This window comes from Cherax quadricarinatus, chromosome 68 (genome assembly GCF_038502225.1).
Source record: "Cherax quadricarinatus isolate ZL_2023a chromosome 68, ASM3850222v1, whole genome shotgun sequence".
NCBI lineage: Eukaryota > Metazoa > Arthropoda > Malacostraca > Decapoda > Parastacidae > Cherax > Cherax quadricarinatus.
The window spans coordinates 21,010,412-21,034,968 of NC_091359.1; the positions used below are offsets into that span (position 1 = coordinate 21,010,412).

Below are 24,557 nucleotides of genomic sequence, written 5' to 3' on the forward strand. Positions count from 1 at the left end.
TGTGCTGTGTATGTCAACATCCGCCATGGACACTTGGCTTCAGTCTTATCAGTGATGATACGCGAGTCGTCCATGGGTAAGTACCACTAAGATCTCAGTGCTATTACACACAGGTACCGCCATTACTCAACACTTTGTGCAGGAGGACTGGTGATGGAGCGGGCCGCGGGGGCGCTGATCCCCGGAATACCCTCCAGGTAGCCTGTACTTGCCTCATTTATCTACTTTATCTTACTGAATCTATTTATTGCATCTGGATAGGTAAGTGGAGGAAAAGTACGGCTTTTGCAATCTACGTATATGTTTTTTTCAGTGGATGGGGGGGGGGCACTTTAATGCTAGTTAACCCTTAAACTGTCCAAACGTAGATCTACGTTTTTTCAACATTTGAAAGTATGTAAAAAAAGTAGATCTTTTCTTTTTTTACATTTGAAAACGTGTAAAAAACTTTTATCTACGTTTTTTTTTTGTTATATTTGAAAATATGTAAAAAAAGGTAGATCTACTTTTGAAGCACTACGAATATGAACATAGATCTGCTTGGACAGTTTAAGGGTTAAGGGCTTTTGATCCAAGGAAAAGGAGGGTAGTTGCAATTCAGTGGATAAAAAGGGGTGTGACCTGCACGAAGGCACACTACCCTTTGAAGATGACTGATGTGCAATACAAGTTGAGAATGAATGCTCCAGTGCAACCCTTTACCAACCACAAGAGTATAGGCTAGGTGGCCAAAGACTGCAAACCTCACTCAAGGAGAAAGATCTTGGGGTGAGCATAACACCGAGCACGTCTCCAGAAGGACACATCAACCATATAACTGGCAAACCTGAGAATAGCTTTCCGACACCTTAGTAAGGAATCATTCAAGACACTGTACACTGTGTACGTCAGGCCCATACTGGAATATGCAGCACCTGTTTGGAACCCGCACCTGGTCAAGCACGTCAAGAAATTAGAGAAAGTGCAAAGGTTTGCAACGAGGTTAGTTCCGGAGCTCAGGGGAATGTCCTAGGAAGAAAGGTTGAGGGAAATCGGCCTGACGACACTGGAGGAAAGAAGGGGTAGGGGAGACATGATAACGACATACAAAATACTGCGTGGAATAGATAAGGTGGACAGAGACAGGATGTTCCAGGGGTGGGACACAGAAACAAGTGGTCACAATTGGAAGCTGAAGACTCAGACGAGTCAAAGGGATGTTAGGAAGTATTTCTTCAGTCATAGAGTTGTCAGGAAGTGGAACAGTGTAGCAAGTGAGGTAGTGGAGGCAGGAACCATACATAGCTTTAAGATGAGGTATGATAAAGCTCATGGAGCAGGGAGAGAGAGAGGGCCTAGTAGCGTTCAGTGAAGAGGCGGGGCCAGGAGCTGAGTCTCGACCCCTGCAACCACAATTAGGTTAGTACAAACACACACATAAATGAGCACACAAACACACACACACACTCACATACACAAGCACACATAAACACACGTAGTAATGCTTTATTTACAGTGAGCAAAGTCAGGGTATTTTTCCAGAATGGTTTATAATATACCACTGTGGATAAAATTATTATATTATAATTACGGGGGAGAGCTAAACCCGTATATTATACAGCGCATGTGGGGGGTATTCAGGCTTAATTCAGGGAACCGGAGCACAGATCCAATTCCTTAGATCAAGAGCCCCTCACCAGTGTCAAGGAACCTCCCTTGAGGGTAGACTGGATAAAATATGTTGCCATTTCTTGAACATTTCTGAGTGAGTTGTTTTTAAATTCATTAATTTTATCGCACTCCAGTACATAATGACGCAAGGTGTGACAATAGTCCATCTGGCAAAGTTTACATTTCGTTTGGTCTACATCTGGTGGTGTTGATTTAACCTGCCCAAATATACTTGTAACCCAGCCGGAGCCGGGCAGTAGTGACCTCCAAGAGTCTGCTTATTTTGTTAGATGCACCATAGACATGTGGCTCCTCCTGCATGATGGAATGATGATAGATGGACTGACTTGTGTCATTCTCCCTGAGTCTTAAGTCAATAAAGTTCAATTGAAGTTCTTTTCGTATTATTGTTCTCAAACTGCTAACTGACAAGCCAAGATTGTAATCTACCCCCTCTTTGAAAGCATACAGCTTAGTCAATTTATCAGTTCTATCATGCATCTGAAGACCAATGTGAGATGGAATCCACATCATGTGCACTCTGACTCAACTGTCCATAATCTTACTGGAATATTGCTGCACACTAACAGCACCTTTCAAGGCAGGTGAAATTGCTGACCTAGAAAATGTACAGAGAACCTTCACGGCGCGCATAACGGAGATAAAACACCTCAATTACTGGGAGCGCTTGAGGTTCCTGAACCTGTATTCCCTGGAACGCAGGCGGGAGAGATACATGATTATATACACCTGGAAAATCCTAGAGGGACTAGTACCGAACTTGCACACGAAAATCACTCACTACGAAAGCAAAAGACTTGGCAGACGATGCAACATCCCCCCAATGAAAAGTAGGGGTGTCACTAGCACGTTAAGAGATCATACAATAAGTGTCAGGGGCCCGAGACTGTTCAACTGCCTCCCAGCATACATAAGGGGGATTACCAACAGACCCCTAGCAGTCTTCAAGCTGGCACTGGACAAGCACCTAAAGTCGGTACCTGACCAGCCGGGCTGTGGCTCGTACGGTGGTTTGCGTGCAGCCAGTAGTAACAGCCTGGTTGATCAGGCTCTGATCCACCAGGAGGCCTGGTCACAGACCGGGCCGCGGGAGCGTTGACCCCCGGAACTCTCTCCAGGTAAACCTGTGTCTGGCTTCTGACACAAGCATGCTACAATTTATACTTAATGAGTTGAGAGCATTTATGGATGACAGAGAATCAGTTACAATTAAAGTGTCAACCTTAGATACACGGACGCATTTGAATGCAAGGAGTATGGCAAACAGTTCTGTTTGAAGGGTAGAGGCCCAGTTATTGATACGTGCTCCAATTTCTTTACGAAAGCCATCACTCTGTATGACAACAGCAGCACTACCAGCTGCACCAGTGTATGACAACAGCAGCATTACCAGCTGCACCAGTGTATGACAACAGCAGCACTACCAGCTGCACCAGTGTATGACAACAGCAGCACTACCAGCTGCACCAGTGTATGACAACAGCAGCACTACCAGCTGCACCAGTGTATGACAACAGCAGCATTACCAGCTGCACCAGTGTATGACAACAGCAGCACTACCAGCTGCACCAGTGTATGACAACAGCAGCACTACCAGCTGCACCAGTGTATGACAACAGCAGCACTACCAGCTGCACCAGTGTATGACAACAGCAGCACTACCAGCTGCACCAGTGGACTGGTGAACAAAACCATCAACATAAATAATTCGTGTAAGAGTGTTCTGTGTGACTAAGCTATCAATACAGCTTAAGGCATCATGTTTGGCTTCAAGGAGAAGCTTCGGTTGTGATTTAAGAAGAATTTTTGGGGGGAATGAAGGAATGGTAGTTTGGAATGGGGTAATATCCCATGGAGCGGGGCAGTGCCACCTGACATAGATCATGTAGCTGGTTCATGCGGAGGTCGGTTCCAGTTTTTTCGATCCATCTGGAAGGATGTTCACCAGTGCTGAGGAAAGTTTGGAGGGCTTCTGTGCAGGGGTCTGAATGGGCTAACCTAAGCATATTGACCCCAATGAGGATATTTCTTTCAGTAACACGATCTCTGATGCTTGAAATATCAAGTTCTTTCCACATATTTAAAATTTTGGCAGTACGAGGGCATCCTACGATGATTTTCGTTGCTTCGTTCTACAGTTTTTCCAGCCCTCCATCAAGCTTCCAGTCAGACACAAGAGCAAGTAGTGGTGCAGCATAATCAACCAATGATCTAATATAAGCAAGATACATCATTTTCACAATTTTAACATTAGCACCATACCTGGAATGAAAACCTGCCACAACTCTCAGCCTTTCTTTGTACTGGCGACAAAGTCTCGTTACAACAGGTCCAAGTAGTGCAACCTCAAAGCCTTGATACCTGTATCTGCTTACATATTCTAGAAGAGACCCATCATGCAACTGGATCTGGCGAACGGCGCCTCTCTGTCTAGGAGGACGCCTGTTGAGTATCTTGGTTTTATCAGTAGAGATTATCAACGCCAGGTCCTGACACGAGACTAGTACATGATTAAGGATGTTTTGGGTGTTGGAGAATCCGGTGGTGTGAATCATTATATCATCAGCAAAACTAATCATATAATGATGGGGTTGGCTAGGCAGAGCATTAAGTAAAGCATTAATTAGAATATTGAATAGAGTGGGACTGAGCACACCTCCCTGTGGGGTTCCTAATTCAAAGTCTTTAGTTACACTTCTGTGTCCCTGGAACAACACACATGACTTTCTGTTGAACAGGTAGCCTTTAATCCAGCGAGGAAGCCATCCTCCAATATAAATTCTGGCAAGTTCACTAATGATTATATGTCGGTTGGCTATATCAAAAGCAGATTTAAGGTCAAGGAAGGTAGTGTATGAGCTGTTGGTCTCCATAACGCGTGTATATGTATATGTATATGTATATGTAGTGACAATTTGTATATACAGAAGGTTTTAATAAACATTACAATTTTATTTTTAAATTATTTAATATTTAACGAAAGTTGTATCAACAACTACTATGTGACAATATTGTAACCTTTATTTTGTTATTTTCTCCAGATAAACATGAGTTCTTCACGAAGAGTCTGCCTAAACAATCTCAATGCATTTTGCTACATTTGTGGCGGATACTCTTTGCAAAAACAGAGAAAAAAATCACAGATTTTGTACAACAAGCTTATCTTGTTTATTTTGGAGTGGCGTTTGGAGAACAAGACAAGTCTTGGGCTCCCTTTATGGTTTGCAAAAACCTGTGTAGAACGCTTACCACAGTGGAAAAATAGACAAAGGAAAAGTTTAAACTTGGGTGTGCCTATGGTGTGGAAAGAGCCGAAAAGCCATCACTACGGTTGTTATTTCTGTATGGTGAATGTGAAAGGTTTCAGTTGATACAAGAATGTGAAGTGGGAATGTCCTGATTTTGAGTCAGCAAGGAGACCTGTGCTACACAGCAAAGACATTCCCATAACAGTGTTACAACACTGCCTGACTTTCTGTTGTCAGATGTTGAAGAAACTCGGAGTTTAGGATTTAACACAGGTGATAGTAGTGAAAGTGAATATGAAGTAAGCACTTTATCATCCCAGAAGTTCTCCCAACAAGAACTCGGTTATTTGATACGTGACCTCAGTCTGTCAAAGCAAGCATCTCAACTTTTAGTATCGAGATTAAAAGAAAAGAACTGTCTACAACAAGAAGCTGAAATAACAGCTTATCGGACAAGAGAGGTTGAACTCCTTCCTTACGTCAGTCAAGATGAAGAACTTGTATACTGCAGTAACATCCCTGGACTACTTCTTTGAAATAGACTTCAATATCGACCGGGAGATTGATGGCTATTTATAGACAACTCCATTAGAAACTTGAAATGTGTCTTATTGCACAATGGTAACCAATATGCATCTCTTTCAACTGCTCACTCAACAAAACTGTTCTGATGACCCACATAGAAGAAAGTCGTACAAAGAACGTTTTCATTACAGTAATTAGTGGTATCTGAATTATCTTACTTTGTTAATCTGTTATTATATAGAAAGAAATGCTAGTATGCATTACATGATTTGACTTTTGATGATCTAAAAAATAATTTCAATGAGATTTATAGATAAGCTCCGCCTGATCAATATATTTTTCACATCTTTTATGTTTTTCAATGGGACACCAAATTGATCAAAAACTAGATAGAGCCAGTCATGAAAAACCGATAACATATTGGGAATCAGCACCAAACCGACCCAGAAATCGGTATAATATCACTGACCAGAAAATGTGTTGATTAATGAGGCTATAAAATTTTAGTTCATTTTATATTTACAATAATTCGCCAAACCCATGCGGGTCACAGCATAGGTTATCCCCTCAAGACTCTTAAATGCCGGTTCGGGGCTCTTGATCCAAGGATGTCGGGTCACCGCATGGAGAAGAATTGGGCCAGGACCCGTCCTGGCGAGCCTACCTGTACCTGATCCAAAGAACTGGAATTATCCTGTCCTTCCTTGAATTAATCCAAACTGCCTACCAATTCCCAACTGCTATATGACCCCTACGGGTTTAATGCTTCCCCTGATTCGTGCAAATAATCTCGAATGTGTAAATATTTTTATTTATTTCATGGTGGAACGCTAAACCCGTCAAAGTCATACAGCGTCTCGGGGAATGTGAGGCAATTGGATTGTATCTAAGGAGAATGAGGGAAGGAAGGTTCAGTTTTGTGAATCAAGAAGCGGACAGTGGCGGGCGTCAGGCACCGCTGCTCAACATATAAAACTCCATTTTCACTTCATACTAACTTGTTTACACATCTTATGCTGTTAATATTTTCGCCCTTTGAAAAATCCGCTGATGGGCAATATTATAACTATATACGTGTAAGTAATATGTTAGTGCTGGGTTCATTACAGCGTCCACCTGTCTACATTCACTCCAGCAACATTTGTACACAATATTTATACCTACAAGTGTTACCAGTTTATGACCGCACCACCTACAACCATCACTTATCAAAATAAAATTTTGTCCTCCATTACGTGATATACTACCCCTTACAATCACACACACACATGCACACAATATATATATATATATATATATATATATATATATATATATATATATATATATATATATATATATATATATATATATATATATATATATATATATATATATATATATATATAACGTTATCTATGGAGGCAAAGAAGGGAATGTATGAAAGTATATGCTTAGGTAGCAATGATACGGCCGTGGACTAGTTTGGCTTTGAGTAGGAGTGAGTACACAACGGGCAGTGTGAGGGAGTGACCGCAAGCCAGTCCGTGGAGGGGGAGCACTTGTGTCTTTCAAGACGGTCGGCCTAGGAGTGAGAACGGCTGGGCTGAGCCTCCCACTGACCTGGGTGAGCCTACAGAGGGCAGCACCTAAATGCCGCGAAATATGAACTAGTCAGAGCAGACGGCTAGGCTGTGTGTTCTGACAGTACAGGCTGTCTATATAGTAGTACCAACACTCTTATATGAATGTGAAGCTTGGGTGGTAAATGCAGCAGCGAGGAGACGGTTGGAGGCAGTGGAGATGTCCTGTCTAAGGGCAATGTGTGGTGTAAATATTATGCAGAAAATTCGGAGTGTGGAAATTAGGAAAAGGTGTGGAGTTAATAAAAGTATTAGAGGGCAGAAGAGGGGTTGTTGAGGTGGTTTGGTCATTTAGAGAGAATGGATCAAAGTAGAATGACATGGAAAGCATATAAATCTATAGGGGAAGGAAGGCGAGGTAGGGGTCGTCCTTGAAAGGGTTGGAGAGAGGGGGTAAAGGAGGTTTTGTGGGCTAAGGGCTTGGACTTCCAGCAAGCGTGCGTGAGCATGTTAGATAGGAGTGAATGGAGACGAATGATACTTGGGACCTGACGATCTGTTGGAGTGTGAGCAGGGTAATATTTAGTAAAGGGATTCAGGGAAACCGGTTATTTTCATATAGTCGGACTTGAGTCCTGGAAATGGGAAGTACAATGCCTGCACTTTAAAGGAGGGGTTTGGGATATTGGCAGTTTGGAGGGATATGTTGTGCATCTTTATATGTGTATGCTTCTAAACTGTTGTATTCTGAGCACCTCTGCAAAAACAGTGATAATGTGTGAGTGTGGTGAAAGTGTTGAATGATGATGAAAGCATTTTCTTTTTGGGGATTTTCTTTCTTTTTTGGGTCACCCTGCCTCGGTGGGAGACGGCCAACTTGTTGAAATATATATATATATTATATATATATTATATATATATATATATATATATATATATATATATATATATATATATATATATATATATATATATATATGTTCTGCCGAATAGGCAGAACTTGCGATCTTGGCTTAAATAGCAACGCTCATCTTGCCATATAAGACAAGCGAAAATTTGTATATGCAATAATTTCGCCAAAATCATTCTGAACCTAACGAAAAAAATATATTTCACTGTGTTTGTTTAATATTAAATTACTGAAAACAAATCTAAAATATATTTAGTTGGGTTAGGCTAAAATAAATTGCTCTTGTTATAATAAGGCTAGGTAAGTTTTCTAAGATTCTTTTGGTGCAAAATTATAAATTTTTACATTAACATTAATGAAAAAAATATATCTTTAAACGTATAAGAGAAAATTTCAGAAAGGAATTAATTTTAAATGAATTCTTGCTAATTGACCAGTTTTACATATTCAGCACGACATATATATATATATATATATATATATATATATATATATATATATATGTGTGTGTGTGTGTGTGTGTGTGTGTGTGTGTGTGTGTGTGTGTGTGTGTGTGTGTGTGTGTGTGTGTGTGTGTGTGTGTGTGTGTGTGTGTGTGTGTGTGTGTGTGTGACTCAACAGTCAATATTTGCACCAATAACTCATTACAGTTGTGACCGGGTGTGGAAGTGTGAATTGCTCATTACTCTATAATTTGTTCATGATTGTAGCCATGTATAAACGTAAGTAACCATTCTTACAGGATTCATTACCTTTGTAACTTGTGAGTTCATTACCTTTGTACCTAGTTCAGCTATCAAAACTTTGGGGCCCAGTCCCTGGGCCCATTACGTACCTCTGTAATCTGTAAATACCTTTGTAACTTGTCATGATTGTGACTAGACCTACCTGGAGTTCATTACCTTTGTAAATTGTGAGTTCATTACCTTTGTAAATTGTGAGTTCATTACCTCTGCAACTTGCTCAGCTATCAAAACTTAGGAGTCCAGTCCCTGGACCAATTATGGACCTCTGTAATCTTTTGACTACCGCCCACAGGATGGGTATGGGGTGCATAATAAACTAAATACTCCAGTATGAGCTTGACGTACACAGTGTACAGTGTCTTGAACGACTCCTTATTCAGGTATCGGAACGCTATTCTCGGGTTTGCCAGGTGTGAGTGTGGGGGGGTGGGAGTGCCGAATAGGTAAAATTGGCCAGTTAGCTAAAACACTTAAAATTAAGTCCTTTTCTAAAAAAATTTCTTATACATTTAAAAATATTTTTTTTTTTCATTAATGTTAATGTAAAAAAATTGTGCATGTAATAATTTCGCAAAAACCATTCAGTACCCAACGAAAAAAAAATATTTCATTGTGTTTATTATTAAATTATTGTAAACTTATCTAAAATATATTTAGTTGGATTAGGCTAAATTAAATTGCGTGTTATAATAATGTTAGGTAAGTTCTCTAAGGTTCTTTTGGTACAAAATTATTAATTTTTACATTAACATAAATGAAAAAAAATATATAAAGGACTTTAATTTAAATGAGTTTTTGCTAATTCTCTCGTCTTCGCATCGGACACACTCGTTTAACTCGTGGGTATCTCATGGAGAGGCGCCCTGCTCGCTTTATCAATGGGTATCACATTTGCCATTTTCCACACCTCTAGTGCAGTACCTGCTGGTATTGATCTGTTCCTCACATTCACTTAAAACCCTTGAAAGCAGTTCCTCAGGGACTGATGAGTTGTTAGGCTTCAATCTATCAAGTTGTCTGAGAACTATGTCACTAGTGACGCTGATCTTGCATAACTTATTTTCTTCCTGACTACTATAATTACTGATTTCTGGGATCGTTTTGTATCCTCGTGTAAAAACACAAGAAACATGCGTTGATAATGGTACCCACATATTTGTCACTAACAATAAGCTGACCTGAGTTACATGTAAGTGGATCCATCTTTTCCCAGATCATATTCCTATATACCTGAAAGATACCCTCTGGGTTGATTTTTTATTCCATTATAACCTTAATTTCATATCCTCTTCTGACTTCTCTTATTTATTTTTTGACTTCTTTCTTAAACCGAATATATTTCTCAGTAAGGTGATCCTCATTTACGATTCACCTGTAAATGATTCTTTTCACCCAAGAAATATTTTAGTTTACTGTTCATACATTTGTGGTCTTTTATGCTTGATCTACGGTATATTCTGTATTAGGAATACATATATGCACTTTGTAATTCTTTTGCAACCACTGAAGTAACGGGAGGCTGAGCTTATGGGATATGGGGCAAGCTTTCTCGGATCGCACAGCGAACGATACCCATCTGTGTTATGGTATATATAAAGAAACGGTAGACTCGTTGAGATTATGCGGTATGGAAGGTAGTCAAGTTTGATCCAATATAAGGATTACAATGCTGAGTTTACAGAATTTGGTTATTGTGTGGTTTACATGTAGTAAAATAATAAGTACAGATGGTACCACTAGAGCATCTAGCATGGCTAGGCATTTCGGGCAGACTTAGATTAATTCTTAAATTTAAAATATTACAAATTATGAGGTAAGTTGGTATTATGGCTAAGTGACTAAATACTAGTTTGTGAATTTAGCAATGTGAATGCTTTTGTGTTGGCACTATACATAGTTTCAGTATTGGAGTATCACAGGCCAACTTATGACTAGTTAGGATTCATTATTTTAAGATTGAGATTGATATTTCTGTTTATGGTCAAATTGGTGAGTGAGTGTAAGTGTGAACCACCAGGTGGTATTCGTGTAATTAGTTGACGGGGTGTATCAGGGAGGTAAGATGTTTTCTAATGGTAGTTTTGAAGGTGATGAATGTGTCTGCAGTTCTAGAGTTTTCAGGTAGGGTGTTCCAGATTTTAGGGCCTTTGACATACGTTGAATTTTTGTAAAGGTTTAGTCGGGCACGGGAAATGTCATAGAGATGTTTGTGTCTGGTGTTATGCCTGTGGGTTCTGTCACAACTATCAAGAAAGCGTTTTAGGTCAAGGTTGGAATTTAAGGTCCTGTAGATGTAGATTGCACAGTAGTAAGTGTGGATGTACTGAACAGGGAGTAAGTTTAGATCTATGAAGAGTGCGGGGGGGGATGGGTGTTGCCATGGGAGGATAGTTCCAATTCTTTGAATTAAGAAGCCCTTCAAGAGTCACTTGAAGAGTGAGCCGGCCATACACACGTCGAGATATAAACGTGGGATGCGGGTGTTTCCTTCTCAGTGTAGCAGCAACATCAGTACCGGCTTAACCATGGACACCTCAGGCAGGCTCACAGGTAATATGGCTTGCTTCCTTGCTTGCTTAGATTTGAATGAGTACTATTATATCCGTGGTTTCGCGCTAAAGTCGTAGTGGCTATATATCACTAGGTCAAAGACGGTGCTTGACGCCAGTGAAGAACACTTGATCAAGACAAATGAATCAATCTAACTGCCTCCCATTCCCCAAGGCGCTGTACGACTCATACCTGCGTAGTACTTCCCCATGAAATATATAATTAAATATACACAACTAGGAGAAAGCGTGGTAATCATGTTCTAATCCAAGAAAAATTATTATTATTATTATAAATAATGCGATAAACCTGAAAAGGTCATAAAGCCCTGCAATTAGAAAAAGAAAAGAACTATAGCATTTATAAGTTAAATAACGTACGTAAATAACGCATAATCGTTCTCAACACAGTTAATAGTTTTTGACTTTCATATCAGGAAGTATAAATAACAAGTTTTTTAAGAATTCATTTAGATTTTGCTACTCAGTTCTGGTCTTCTATTACAGAATGGACATGAATGGGCGAGCACACACACGTTACTGCACTCTCCATTATATATATATATATATATATATATATATATATATATATATATATATATATATATATTAATAATAATAATAATAATAATAATAAGGTAAGACACATATGCAACAGTTAGGTATCTTTATTTCGAAACGTTTCGCCTACACAGTAGGCTTCTTCAGTCGAGTACAGAAAAGTTGATAGAAGCAGAAGAGACTTGAAGACGATGTAATCAGTCCATTACCCTTGAAGTTTTGAGGTGGTCAGTCCCTCAGTCTGGAGAAGAGTATCGTTCAATAGTCTGAAACAGGTGATGACTGAAGGGTGATGGACTGATTACATCGTCTTCACGTCTTCTGCTTCTATCAACTTTTCTGTACTCGACTGAAGAAGCCTACTGTGTAGGCGAAACGTTTCGAAATAAAGATACCTAACTGTTGCATATGTGTCTTACCTAACAACTTGTCGGTATTTTATACCATATCGATGTTCACAAAGGAGAAACTTGAAGAACAGGAGGAGAATGAGGTGATGAGTCCCTCAACCTTGAGTCGATATGGTCAGTCCATCAATCTTGTAGATGGACTGAACATATCGACTCCAGGCTGAGGGACTGATTACCTCAATCTCCTCCTCTCCTTGCACCTTTCTGCTTTGTATTGGACTGAAGAAGCCACTGTGTGGCGAAACGTTTCCTCATTAAAGATACCCAAGAGTTGCACATGTGTCTAATTTAACAAACAGGTGTTTCCTGACGCAGGTCTTAGTCATATGATGACCCGCAGCTGGAGCTTTTAGTCATTGACCGAGGCCTTCCATTGGCTTACCGGTCCATCCCGTTTAAAAATTATGGTTATAATTATGATCATCAGGAATTACTGAGGCGATAGATTCGAATAGTTTTAAATATAGGATGGACGGGTATATGAAGGGGAGGAGAGGGTTGACTTGAGTTGAACCTGCCCGGTGGCCTGGTGGCTAAAGCTTCCGCTTCACACACGGAGGGCCCGGGTTCGATTCCCGGCGGGTGGAAACATTTCGACACGTTTCCTTACACCTGTTGTCCTGTTCACCTAGCAGCAAATAGGTACCTGGGTGTTAGTCGACTGGTGTGGGTCGCATCCTGGGGGACAAGATTAAGGACCCCAATGGAAATAAGTTAGACAGTCCTCGATGACGCACTGACTTTCTTGGGTTATCCTGGGTGGCTAACCCTCCGGGGTTAAAAATCCGAACGAAATCTTATCTTATCTTATCTTAAGTATGGGATAATACTTGCTAAATATGGCCTACTACAGTGTTCTTTTATTTTTAGTTGTTTTTCATGACATGAAGAGGATAATCTCAATTCCTTGGATCAAGAGCCATTCTCCAGCATGAAAACACGGTCCTTCCCTTCCTTGAAGGGGACAAATCATTTACTGAACAAGTTTGTGCACATAGACGCTTGTAGTTCCAGACGCAATTATGATTATTATTAATTATTATTATTATTAACAAAGGAAAGCGGAGATAATTCGTTGATAATTGTATTATTACTAGAAAACGTCAAATCTTTAGGGATTATTCATCACTTGGAGAAGGTAATCAGATACGATGGAATGTGTTTAAATTAACAGTTAATACAGATACATTATATGCAGGCCATTAATTGTATTTCATTTATTTATGTGAAGCACTAAACGTGTACGTCATGCAGATCACAGAGTGGTGGTGGCTGATTCTCTGCAGGTACGTAAACCAGGAAATTGCTACCTATTTGTACTCGCCTGGTTATAATCAGAGTTCAGACACAGATGGAAGTATAAATTCCAAGACGGAGAGTGTAGTTAGATCGGGCACAGACGTTTAAGACAAAGCATATACTCAGTATTACTACCCTGATGTGTTGTACATTTTACAAGGTCATGAGCAAGCGCCATGTTTATCAAACACCATCACGCAATGTGCTTTGTTTGTCATACACAGAGCTGCCACGTCTGCTATCACAGTTTCCAATATATGATATCGCAGGTTCTGATTTCTGCTGTCCTAGGCTCTGTTTCTGTTCTGAATACTAATATTTGTTATTCTAGTTTCCAGAGCAACGTGGGTGCTTATAGCGGTGTCAGTGATCACTATGGCCAGCAACACACTAGTACCCAACATCCCTGATAGTGTGACCTTGGAGAACACCTCCCTGTATAACCTCTGGCAACATGCTCTCAGGTACCAGGTGGATGACCAGAATCAGGAGCTGCGAAGTGATGCACCAGGTCAGTGCATTAAATATATTAATGTATCAGGTGTTTGGGTCCTGCTCCTAATGTGGTAATTTAATTATGTTAATGTGGATGTGTTAAATCCTTAATGGAGAATGGGAGGCAATCAGGTGTGATGAGGAAGGGGAGCTCTTATTCCTTGGATGAAGAGCCCTTCACCAGCATTAAGGCACCCCTTTAAGGATTAATATCTAGTGAGAAAAGTAGTGTTGGTTAACTGCTTTAATGAGTCGATATTCAATTGCTATATTTTCCTCTGGTCTGTATTACAGTATTACCTGGCGAGAGTTCCGGGGGTCAATGCCCCCGCGGCCCGGTCTGTGACCAGGCCTCCTGGTGGATCAGAGCCTGATCAACCAGGCTGTTGCTGCTGGCTGCACGCAAACCAACGTACGAGCCACAGCCCGGCTGGTCAGGTACCGACTTTAGGTGCTTGTCCAGTGCCAGCTCGAAGACTGCCAGGGGTCTATTGGTAATCCCCCTTATGTATGCTGGGAGGCAGTTGAACAGTCTCGGGCCCCTGACACTTATTGTATGGTCTCTTAACGTGCTAGTGACGTTGGATGTTGCATTGTCTGCCAAGTCTTTTGCTTTCGTAGTGAGTGATTTTCATGTGCAAGTTCGGTACTAGTCCCTCTAGGATCTTCCAGGTGTATATAATCATGTATCTCTCCCGCCTGCGTTCCAGGGAGTACAGGTTCAGGAACCTCAAGCGCTCCCAGTAATTGAGGTGTTTTATCTCCGTTATGCGCGCCGTGAAGGTTCTCTGTACATTTTCTAGGTCAGCAATTTCACCTGCCTTGAAAGGTGCTGTTAGTGTGCAGCAATATTACAGCCTAGATAGAACAAGTGACCTAAAGAGTGTCATCATGGGCTTGGCATCCCTAGTTTTGAAGGTTCTCATTATCCATCCTGTCATTTTTCTAGCAGCTGCGATTGATACAATGTTATGGTCCTTGAAGGTGAGATCCTCCGACATGATCACTCCCAGGTCTTTGACGTTGGTGTTTCGCTCTATTTTGTGGCCAGAATTTATTTTGTACTCTAATGAAGATTTAATTTCCTCGTGTTTACCATATCTGAGTAATTGACATTTCTCATCGTTGAACTTCATATTGTTTTCTGCAGCCCACTGAAAGATTTGGTTGATGTCCGCCTGGAGCCTTGCAGTGTCTGCAATGGAAGACACTGTAATGCAGATTCAGGTGTCATCTGCAAAGGAAGACACGGTGCTGTGGCTGACATCCTTGTCTATGTCAGATATGAGGATGAGGAACAAGATGGGAGCGAGTACTGTGCCTTGTGGAACAGAGCTTTTCACCGTAGCTGCCTCGGACTTTACTCTGTTGACTACTCTTTGTGTTCTGTAAATAATACTATTTTTGTGAGTTTAATGCACTTTTTACACCATATATATATATGAGAATGAAATACGTTGGGTGGGCCTGCTGCAGTTTCTGTGTGTGTGTACTCGCCTATTTGTGGTTGCAAGGGTCGATTCAGAGTTCCTGGCCCCGTCTCTTCGCTGGTCGCTACTTGGTCCATTCCCTGCTCCATGAGCTCTATCGTACCTCTTAAAGCTATGTATGGATCCTGCCTCCACTACATCACTCTCCAGACTGTTCCACTTCCTGACAACTCTGTGACTGAAGAAATACTTCCTAACATCCCTGTGACTCATCTGAGTCTTCAACTTTCAGTTGTGACCCCTTGTTGCCGTTTCCCATCTCTGGATCCTGTCTGTCCACCTTGTCAATTTTTCTCAGTATTTTATGTCATCATGTTCCCCCTATTCCTATCCTCCAGTGTCGTCAGGTCGATTTCCCTTACTCTCTCTTCCTAAGACATTTATTTCTCTTAGCTCCGGGAATAGTCTTGTTCAAACCTTTGCACTTTCTCTAATTTCTTGACTTGCTTGACCAGGTGTGGGTTCCATACTGGTGCTGCATACTCCAGTATGGGCCTGACGTACACGGTGTAAAGTCTTGAATGATTCCTTACTAAGGTGTCGAAACGCTATTCTTAGGTTTGCTAGTCACCCATTTGCTGCAACAGTTATTTGGTTGATGTGCGCCTCAGATGTACTCGGTATTATAATCACCTCAGGATCTTTTTCCTTGGGTGAGGTTTGCAGTCTTCCTTCCCCCTAATCTGTACTCTGCCTGCGGTCTTCTTCGACCTTACCCAAGCTTCACGATATTGCACTTGGTGTTAAACTCCAGGAGCCAGTTGCTGGACCAGGCTTGCAGCCTGTCCAGATCCCCTTGTAGTCCAACCTAATCCTCATCCAATTGAATTCTTTGCATTAGCTTCACATCGCCTGCAGACAGGGACACTTCTGAATCTATCCCTTCCGTCATGTCATTCACATATACAAGAAATAGCACCAGTCCTAGGACTGCCCTGTGGAACCCTCGCTCATCACAGGTGCCAACCCTGACACCTCGTCACGTACCATGGATTGTTGCCTTCCTCTGTGTGTACTCACTTATGTGTGGTTGCAGGGGTTGAATCATAGCTCCTGGTGTGTGTGTTTTCAAAGTTTACTTTAATTCATATTTTAGGGATTATTTTTTTGCTATAAGTCTACGGGTGAAATACAAGCTTAAGAATGCATTCCCCCATTTTTGGAGGAGTTATTTGGTATGGAAAATAACTTACCGAATGACTTTTAATTGAAATCAGACCTCAATACCAAACTTACGTAGCCGGAGTTTCAACCACAATATGTAAAATGTAAGGAATTATAGGCCGTTTGCCCAAATTGTAATTTTCTTGCACTTACGTAAACAAATTCGGTTATGCAAATAACAATGAATTTCATATATTTTAACTATTTTCTATAAAAATTATTAAACAAAACCACCAGGGGCATATTAGTCATCAAAACTTATGTAAATGAGCATAAAGTCAGCTACACTTTTATTTTTTTAGCTTACGTCTGATTTAATCATGTTACCAAAATTGTCCCAACGCTTTAATGACCCAACTGTATTCGACAGGCACTGACCCTAACAAAGATGTATGTTTTATTGAAGCTACTACCAATTGCAGGTCCCAAAACCATCTTGTCCACTAATTCCTTCAAAATGATTAACCTCGTACCAATGGATAGCCCACACCCACTGTACAGCAACAGTTTCATTGATCTGCGTACCGAGTTCCTGCGCGACTACATGATATCAGAAAGTGTTAGTCCTAGTGATGAAAGGATGCAGCAGCCTGAAGGTCTCTCTGTCAACAATCTCAATGGAAAAACACTCACATTTAAGAAGAATTCAAAAGGTAAAACCAGTGCAACGATCCACAAGGGTATAATAATAATAATAATAATAATAATAATAATAATAATAATAATCATTGATTAAAATTTTCAAGGTTTGTTCGTTTTAATTATTATTGTTGTTATAAGACTAAGAATATTAGTGATGGCATAATATTAAGGTGTATAGAATGACGTGGAGGAAATACTATACATGCCAGATTGTAGTCACAACACATACTTTAAGAAAGAAATGTACGATTAACTTAATTTCTAATACTGTGGGTCTTTATTCCTAATGATTTTGTATAATGATTCCCTTTTAAAGACAAGCAATTATGGCCTGTATTCTGTTAACTTTGCTAATCAATACTATTTATGACTGTACTGTATGTAGAGTACATTATTACTCTCAACAATCTTAATGGAAATTGTTCAGACGGAACAAATTATCGTTATAATACGTAAGTGTAGATTATTTCTGAATTGTTCCAGCCACGATATTATGACTTCTTATTCTTTACTTTACATTACCCTGTTTTGATATGCATTTAAGATAATTGTATCTTTAATATTAAAAGTCTAGGTAATATCAAGAGATATAACTGTTAATGGAGTACGTGTAGACTTGTGTGAAGGAGATCACTGATCAACACTACGGTATACACAATCTAACTTCCTGTTTGATCATGAGCAGCGTGTTGGGAAGCTCATGAACGCCTGTTTTCAATGCATGTAAAAAAAATCCTGCATCTTTAATATTAAAAATCTGTGTAATTTCAGGAGACATCAGTGTTGAGGGAGTACCTGTGGAAGATGTGAAGAAAGTCTCTGATGAACACTATGTTTACTCTCTGAGTGACTTCCTGTTTAATCACGAGGAGCGTGTGAGGGAGGCTCACCAGCGCCTCCTTCAAAAACAACCACGCATTCCATTTGGTAAATATTCACTACACTGAATTACTGTTACATTCACGGGGAAACACAGCGCCTGGGGAATAGGTAACAATCAGCTTCGATCCATGGAAAGGGAGGATATGTTCAGTTCCTTGGATCAGAAGCCCCTCACCAGCATCAGGACTTGGTTAATGTAAATCCTGTATACATGTTTTGAATAAATGGGCTAATATAATTTGTATTAATAGTTTTTATATTAGGTCGTCTAGCATTGGCATATTTTAGCCCGCATGAGGCTAGTTATTAGAGTTGAAGAATGAAGCAACCTGGATGACACATTCACAAACTATCGCATCAAAATCAATATTTCAATTTTTATAGTTTCTTCATTTGAATAATAATAATATCTCCAATAAAATGTTGGGAATTCCAATGACAGATATTCAAGTGACGAACTTCCCTGCCTTGCAAGTTTCAGAAGTCTGCACTGCTGTTATACACACTATTGGGAGTTATCTCTCCCCATTACCTTAGATTTTTTCAAACCCTGTTTGAACCCTAATTACTTGGCGCTTCCTAATTAATAATAATAATACCGGATAATAGCAAAGACAAAATATTTTTACATTTTACATAACGATATTTTACTTCAAAACGTAGTTGATGCTACTGATATAAATAATCTGATATAAAAACCTCTCAACAATAGAAAACAAAGGAACACATTTTTTTGGTGACCCAAGATGTTTATTACATTAATTTTGAAGTGCCTGGGTATGATGCGAGGCTGTTAGGTTTGCTTCTAGGCTAAATAATTTAAATTCCCTACACCAAGAACTCTTTGCATCTTTCTTTGTGTTACTGTTGTACATAATTTTATCATAGCATATATGTGGTAATCTTGTTTAATACATCAGCAGCAAATATTGTGTTGCAGGTGAGGTACCATTCTAAGTGAAGCTGCAACCAAGATCATTCGTGAGTCACTGGATGTTCAGAAGTAGTGTTTCAGTGTCAGAATGGTAAATAAGGGGAACGAATTAAGCACTGACAGTGGAAACACGCTGTATACATGGGATCTAAAATATTTATAATACGACTTAATCATGTTAGTTGAAAGTTAAGAGGTGTGACCAAGAGCTGAAGCTTACCCTTAGAAACTTAAATAGACAATTACAAACAGGTAATTACACTAGTTGTACAATTACTTTCCATTTTTTACTCAAAGGAAAGTCAAGCATCTATTACGCATTACTGGTTAATTATAAGTAAATATAAACTGGCACAAATACATCAGTATTTATATCTTTATTATATTCACATAAAGGGATTTATATAGTCAGTGCTTATGTACAGTATATTGATTGGTTTGAATTTTTTAATTATATAATCCACTGCATACACCTTATATATCCTGCTTGACTTATACAGTAGTGTATTTATCTACCTTGTATTTAGTAACATCAATCACAAAGAAAGTAAGTTGCACCGCCAATATTACCTTCACATTAATTTATGTTTATGTTATTTAAGTAATTAACCAGATATTAGAGAAATCATTAAGAATATTAGACGATGTTTTATACTATATAATATTTATGCTAAACTGCAAAATAATTTTATATTATCTTTGCTGAAAATGTCTTCAATCTGCATTATTATTACTATTATTATATTCATGGGGAAGCAGTAGATTCATAGGGGCCTAGACAGCACCTGGAGGATGACAGGTTATCACGTTTGATACAAGGATAAGGAGAGTAGCTCCTTTTTTTAGGGGGTGAACAATCAGGATTAATGCATCTTCAAGGGATTAAGCAGACCAAAATATCCTTTCTCTGAGTGTCTCATTGAGAAACTGAACATTTCCCCTGAAACTAAATCATTCTAATCTTTCTCAGTTAAGTATTTAAGTTTTCTAACAGAATAATAAAGCTTCCGAATTTGAATATCACTTTCATTACCATCAACAAGCTCATTTGATAAGCTTATTATTACACATTTTGTATTGAAATTATTGCAGGGTAACTAGGGATTCCAGTGCGGCAACTTTTCAGTTCCAGCGACTCAGCGCTGCTGTTCAGAGAGGTAATGCCTGCTGTGTCTTGGGCACGCGCCCCAGCTCTGAGGAGCTGGATGAGATTTTCGCATTATAATAAGTGACAAATACGTAGCAATATTTACTAGAAATGTCTCTCTCAAACCTCATGTACTGTATATGCTATCTTTATACCAGCAATATATCTCTTAAATCTTTTGTACCATATTATATAATAAAATATATAATAAAATATACCTATTGGTTAAAAAGAGTGAAAAGATGGGGTAGTAGGGGAAGTGGAATATTCAAATGGCTTCAGGTAGAAATCCAATTATTCTTCCTCTAAGCCTTTTTATCCACTTCTCCGAGGCTGTGTGTCCTACATTTTGCACCAGAGGTGGACCCCTCTATATATATATATATATATATATATATATATATATATATATATATATATACATATATATATATATATATATATATATATATATATATATATATGTCGTGCCGAATAGGCAGAACTTGCGATCTCGGCTTAAATAGCAACGCTCATCTTGCCATATAGGACAAGCGAAAATTTGTATATGCAATAATTTCGCCAAAATCATTCTGAACCTAACGAGAAAAAAATATTTCACTGTGTTTGTTTAGTATTAAATTACTGTAAACAAATCTAAAATATATTTAGTTGGGTTAGGCTAAAATAAATTGCTCTTGTTATAATAAGGTTAGGTAAGTTTTCTAAGATTCGTTTGGAGCAAAATTTAAAATTTTTACATTAACATTAATGAAAAAAATATATCTTTAAACGTATAAGAGAAAATTTTAGAAAGGACTTAATTTTAAATGAGTTCTTGCTAATTGACCAGTTTTACATATTCGGCACGATATATATATATATATATATATATATATATATATATATATATATATATATATATATATATATATATATATATATATATATATATATATATATATATATATATATTTTTATTATCACACCGGCCGATTCCCACCAAGGCAGGGTGGCCCGAAAAAGAAAAACTTTCACCATCATTCACTCCATCACTGTCTTGCCAGAAGGGTGCTTTACACTACAGTTTTTAAACTGCAACATTAACACCCCTCCTTCAGAGTGCAGGCACTGTACTTCCCATCTCCTCTGGTGGCCTGGTGGTTAACGCTCTCGCTTCACACGGTGAGGGCCTGGGTTCGATTCCCAGCCAGAGTAGAAACATTGGACGTGTTTCTTTCCACCTGTTGTCTATGTTCCCCATCAGTAAAATGGGTACCTGGGTGTTAGTCGACTGGTGTGGGTCGCATCCTGGGACACTGACCTAAGGAGGCCTGGTCACAGACCGGGCCGCGGGGGCGTTGACCCCCGGAACTCTCTCCAGGTCTCCAGGTCCAGGTCTCCAGGACTCAAGTCCGGCCTGCCGGTTTCCCTGAATCCCTTCATAAATGTTACTTTGCTCACACTCCAACAGCACGTCAAGTATTAAAAACCATTTGTCTCCATTCACTCCTATCAAACACGCTCACGCATGCCTGCTGGAAGTCCAAGCCCCTCGCACACAAAACCTCCTTTACCCCCTCCCTCCAACCCTTCCTAGGCCGACCCCTACCCCGCCTTCCTTCCACTACAGACTGATACACTCTTGAAGTCATTCTGTTTCGCTCCATTCTCTCTACATGTCCGAACCACCTCAACAACCCTTCCTCAGCCCTCTGGACAACAGTTTTGGTAATCCCGCACCTCCTCCTAACTTCCAAACTACGAATTCTCTGCATTATATTCACACCACACATTGCCCTCAGACATGACATCTCCACTGCCTCCAGCCTTCTCCTCGCTGCAACATTCATCACCCACGCTTCACACCCATATAAGAGCGTTGGTAAAACTATACTCTCATACATTCCCCTCTTTGCCTCCAAGGACAAAGTTCTTTGTCTCCACAGACTCCTAAGTGCACCACTCACTCTTTTTCCCTCATCAATTCTATGATTCACCTCATCTTTCATAGACCCATCCGCTGACACGTCCACTCCCAAATATCTGAATACGTTCACCTCCTCCATACTCTCTCCCTCCAATCTGATATTCAATCTTTCATCACCTAATCTTTTTGTTATCCTCATAACCTTACTCTTTCCTGTATTCACCTTTAATTTTCTTCTTTTGCACACCCTACCAAATTCATCCACCAATCTCTGCAACTTCTCTTCAGAATCTCCCAAGAGCACAGTGTCATCAGCAAAGAGCAGCTGTGACAACTCCCACTTTGTGTGTGATTCTTTATCTTTTAACTCCACGCCTCTTGCCAAGACCCTCGCATTTACTTCTCTTACAACCCCATCTATAAATATATTAAACAACCACGGTGACATCACAAATCCTTGTCTAAGGCCTACTTTTACTGGGAAAAAATTTCCCTCTTTCCTACATACTCTAACTTGAGCCTCACTATCCTCGTAAAAACTCTTCACTGCTTTCAGTAACCTACCTCCTACACCATACACTTGCAACATCTGCCACATTGCTCCCCTATCCACCCTGTCATACGCCTTTTCCAAATCCATAAATGCCACAAAGACCTCTTTAGCCTTATCTAAATACTGTTCACTTATATGTTTCACTGTAAACACCTGGTCCACACACCCCCTACCTTTCCTAAAGCCTCCTTGTTCATCTGCTATCCTATTCTCCGTCTTACTCTTAATTCTTTCAATTATAACTCTACCATACACTTTACCAGGTACACTCAACAGACTTATCCCCCTATAATTTTTGCACTCTCTTTTATCCCCTTTGCCTTTATACAAAGGAACTATGCATGCTCTCTGCCAATCCCTAGGTACCTTACCCTCTTCCATACATTTATTAAATAATTGCACCAACCACTCCAAAACTATATCCCCACCTGCTTTTAACATTTCTATCTTTATCCCATCAATCCCGGCTGCCTTACCCCCTTTCATTTTACCTACTGCCTCACGAACTTCCCCCACACTCACAACTGGCTCTTCCTCACTCCTACAAGATGTTATTCCTCCTTGCCCTATACACGAAATCACAGCTTCCCTATCTTCATCAACATTTAACAATTCCTCAAAATATTCCTTCCATCTTCCCAATACCTCTAACTCTCCATTTAATAACTCTCCTCTCCTATTTTTAACTGACAAATCCATTTGTTCTCTAGGCTTTCTTAACTTGTTAATCTCACTCCAAAACTTTTTCTTATTTTCAACAAAATTTGTTGATAACATCTCACCCACTCTCTCATTTTCTCTCTTTTTACATTGCTTCACCACTCTCTTAACTTCTCTCTTTTTCTCCATATACTCTTCCCTCCTTGCATCACTTCTACTTTGTAAAAACTTCTCATATGCTAACTTTTTCTCCCTTACTACTCTCTTTACATCATCATTCCACCAATCGCTCCTCTTCCCTCCTGCACCCACTTTCCTGTAACCACAAACTTCTGCTGAACACTCTAACACTACATTTTTAAACCTACCCCATACCTCTTCGACCCCATTGCCTATGCTCTCATTAGCCCATCTGTCCTCCAATAGCTGTTTATATCTTACCCTAACTGCCTCCTCTTTTAGTTTATAAACCTTTACCTCTCTCTTCCCTGATGCTTCTATTCTCCTTGTATCCCATCTACCTTTTACTCTCAGTGTAGCTACAACTAGAAAGTGATCTGATATATCTGTGGCCCCTCTATAAACATGTACATCCTGAAGTCTACTCAAGTCTTTTATCTACCAATACATAATCCAACAAACTACTGTCATTTCGCCCTACATCATATCGTGTATACTTATTTATCCTCTTTTTCTTAAAATATGTATTACCTATAACTAAACCCCTTTCTATACAAAGTTCAATCAAAGGGCTCCCATTATCATTTACACCTGGCACCCCAAACTTACCTACCACACCCTCTCTAAAAGTTTCTCCTACTTTAGCATTCAAGTCCCCTACCACAATTACTCTCTCACTTGGTTCAAAGGCTCCTATACATTCACTTAACATCTCCCAAAATCTCTCTCTCTCCTCTGCATTCCTCTCTTCTCCAGGTGCATACACGCTTATTATGACCCACTTCTCGCATCCAACCTTTACTTTAATCCACATAATTCTTGAATTTACACATTCATATTCTCTTTTCTCCTTCCATAACTGATCATTTAACATTACTGCTACCCCTTCCTTTGCTCTAATATATATATATATATATATATATATATATATATATATATATATATATATATATATATATATATATATATATATTATATATATATATATATATATATTTATTTCTTCTATTGTCCATGGGG

General features: G+C 39.4%; 1 protein-coding gene across 3 annotated transcripts; it reads left to right on the top strand.

Annotated features, from left to right (window-relative positions):
• The first annotated feature begins 82 nt into the window (after positions 1–82).
• LOC138854771 (uncharacterized) lies at positions 83–20,106 on the top strand. Of its 3 annotated transcripts, none has more exons than XM_070099759.1 (5): positions 83–197; positions 13,813–13,992; positions 17,053–17,283; positions 18,044–18,199; positions 19,095–20,106. In XM_070099759.1, the coding sequence occupies exons 2-5, from the start codon at positions 13,857–13,859 to the stop codon at positions 19,109–19,111; spliced, it is 540 nt and encodes a 179-aa protein (XP_069955860.1). In that variant the 5' UTR covers positions 83–197; positions 13,813–13,856; the 3' UTR covers positions 19,112–20,106. The 3 variants fall into 3 exon arrangements, with proteins under 3 accessions (XP_069955860.1, XP_069955859.1, XP_069955861.1); XM_070099758.1 differs by lacking the exon at positions 83–197 and adding an exon at positions 11,056–11,212; XM_070099760.1 differs by lacking the exon at positions 83–197 and adding an exon at positions 13,448–13,468.
• Positions 20,107–24,557: the final 4,451 nt, after the last annotated feature.

What these genes read in the sequence shown, in the direction of transcription:
- LOC138854771 (XM_070099758.1), top strand. Translation starts at nt 11,137, where the DNA reads ATGCGGGTGTTTCCTTCTCAGTGTAGCAGCAACATCAGTACCGGCTTA. An exon ending in CACCTCAGGCAGGCTCACAG is followed by an intron (nt 11,213 to 13,812) that starts GTAATATGGCTT and finishes TTGTTATTCTAG; the next exon opens with TTTCCAGAGCAACGTGGGTG. An exon ending in ATTTAAGAAGAATTCAAAAG is followed by an intron (nt 17,284 to 18,043) that starts GTAAAACCAGTG and finishes GTGTAATTTCAG; the next exon opens with GAGACATCAGTGTTGAGGGA.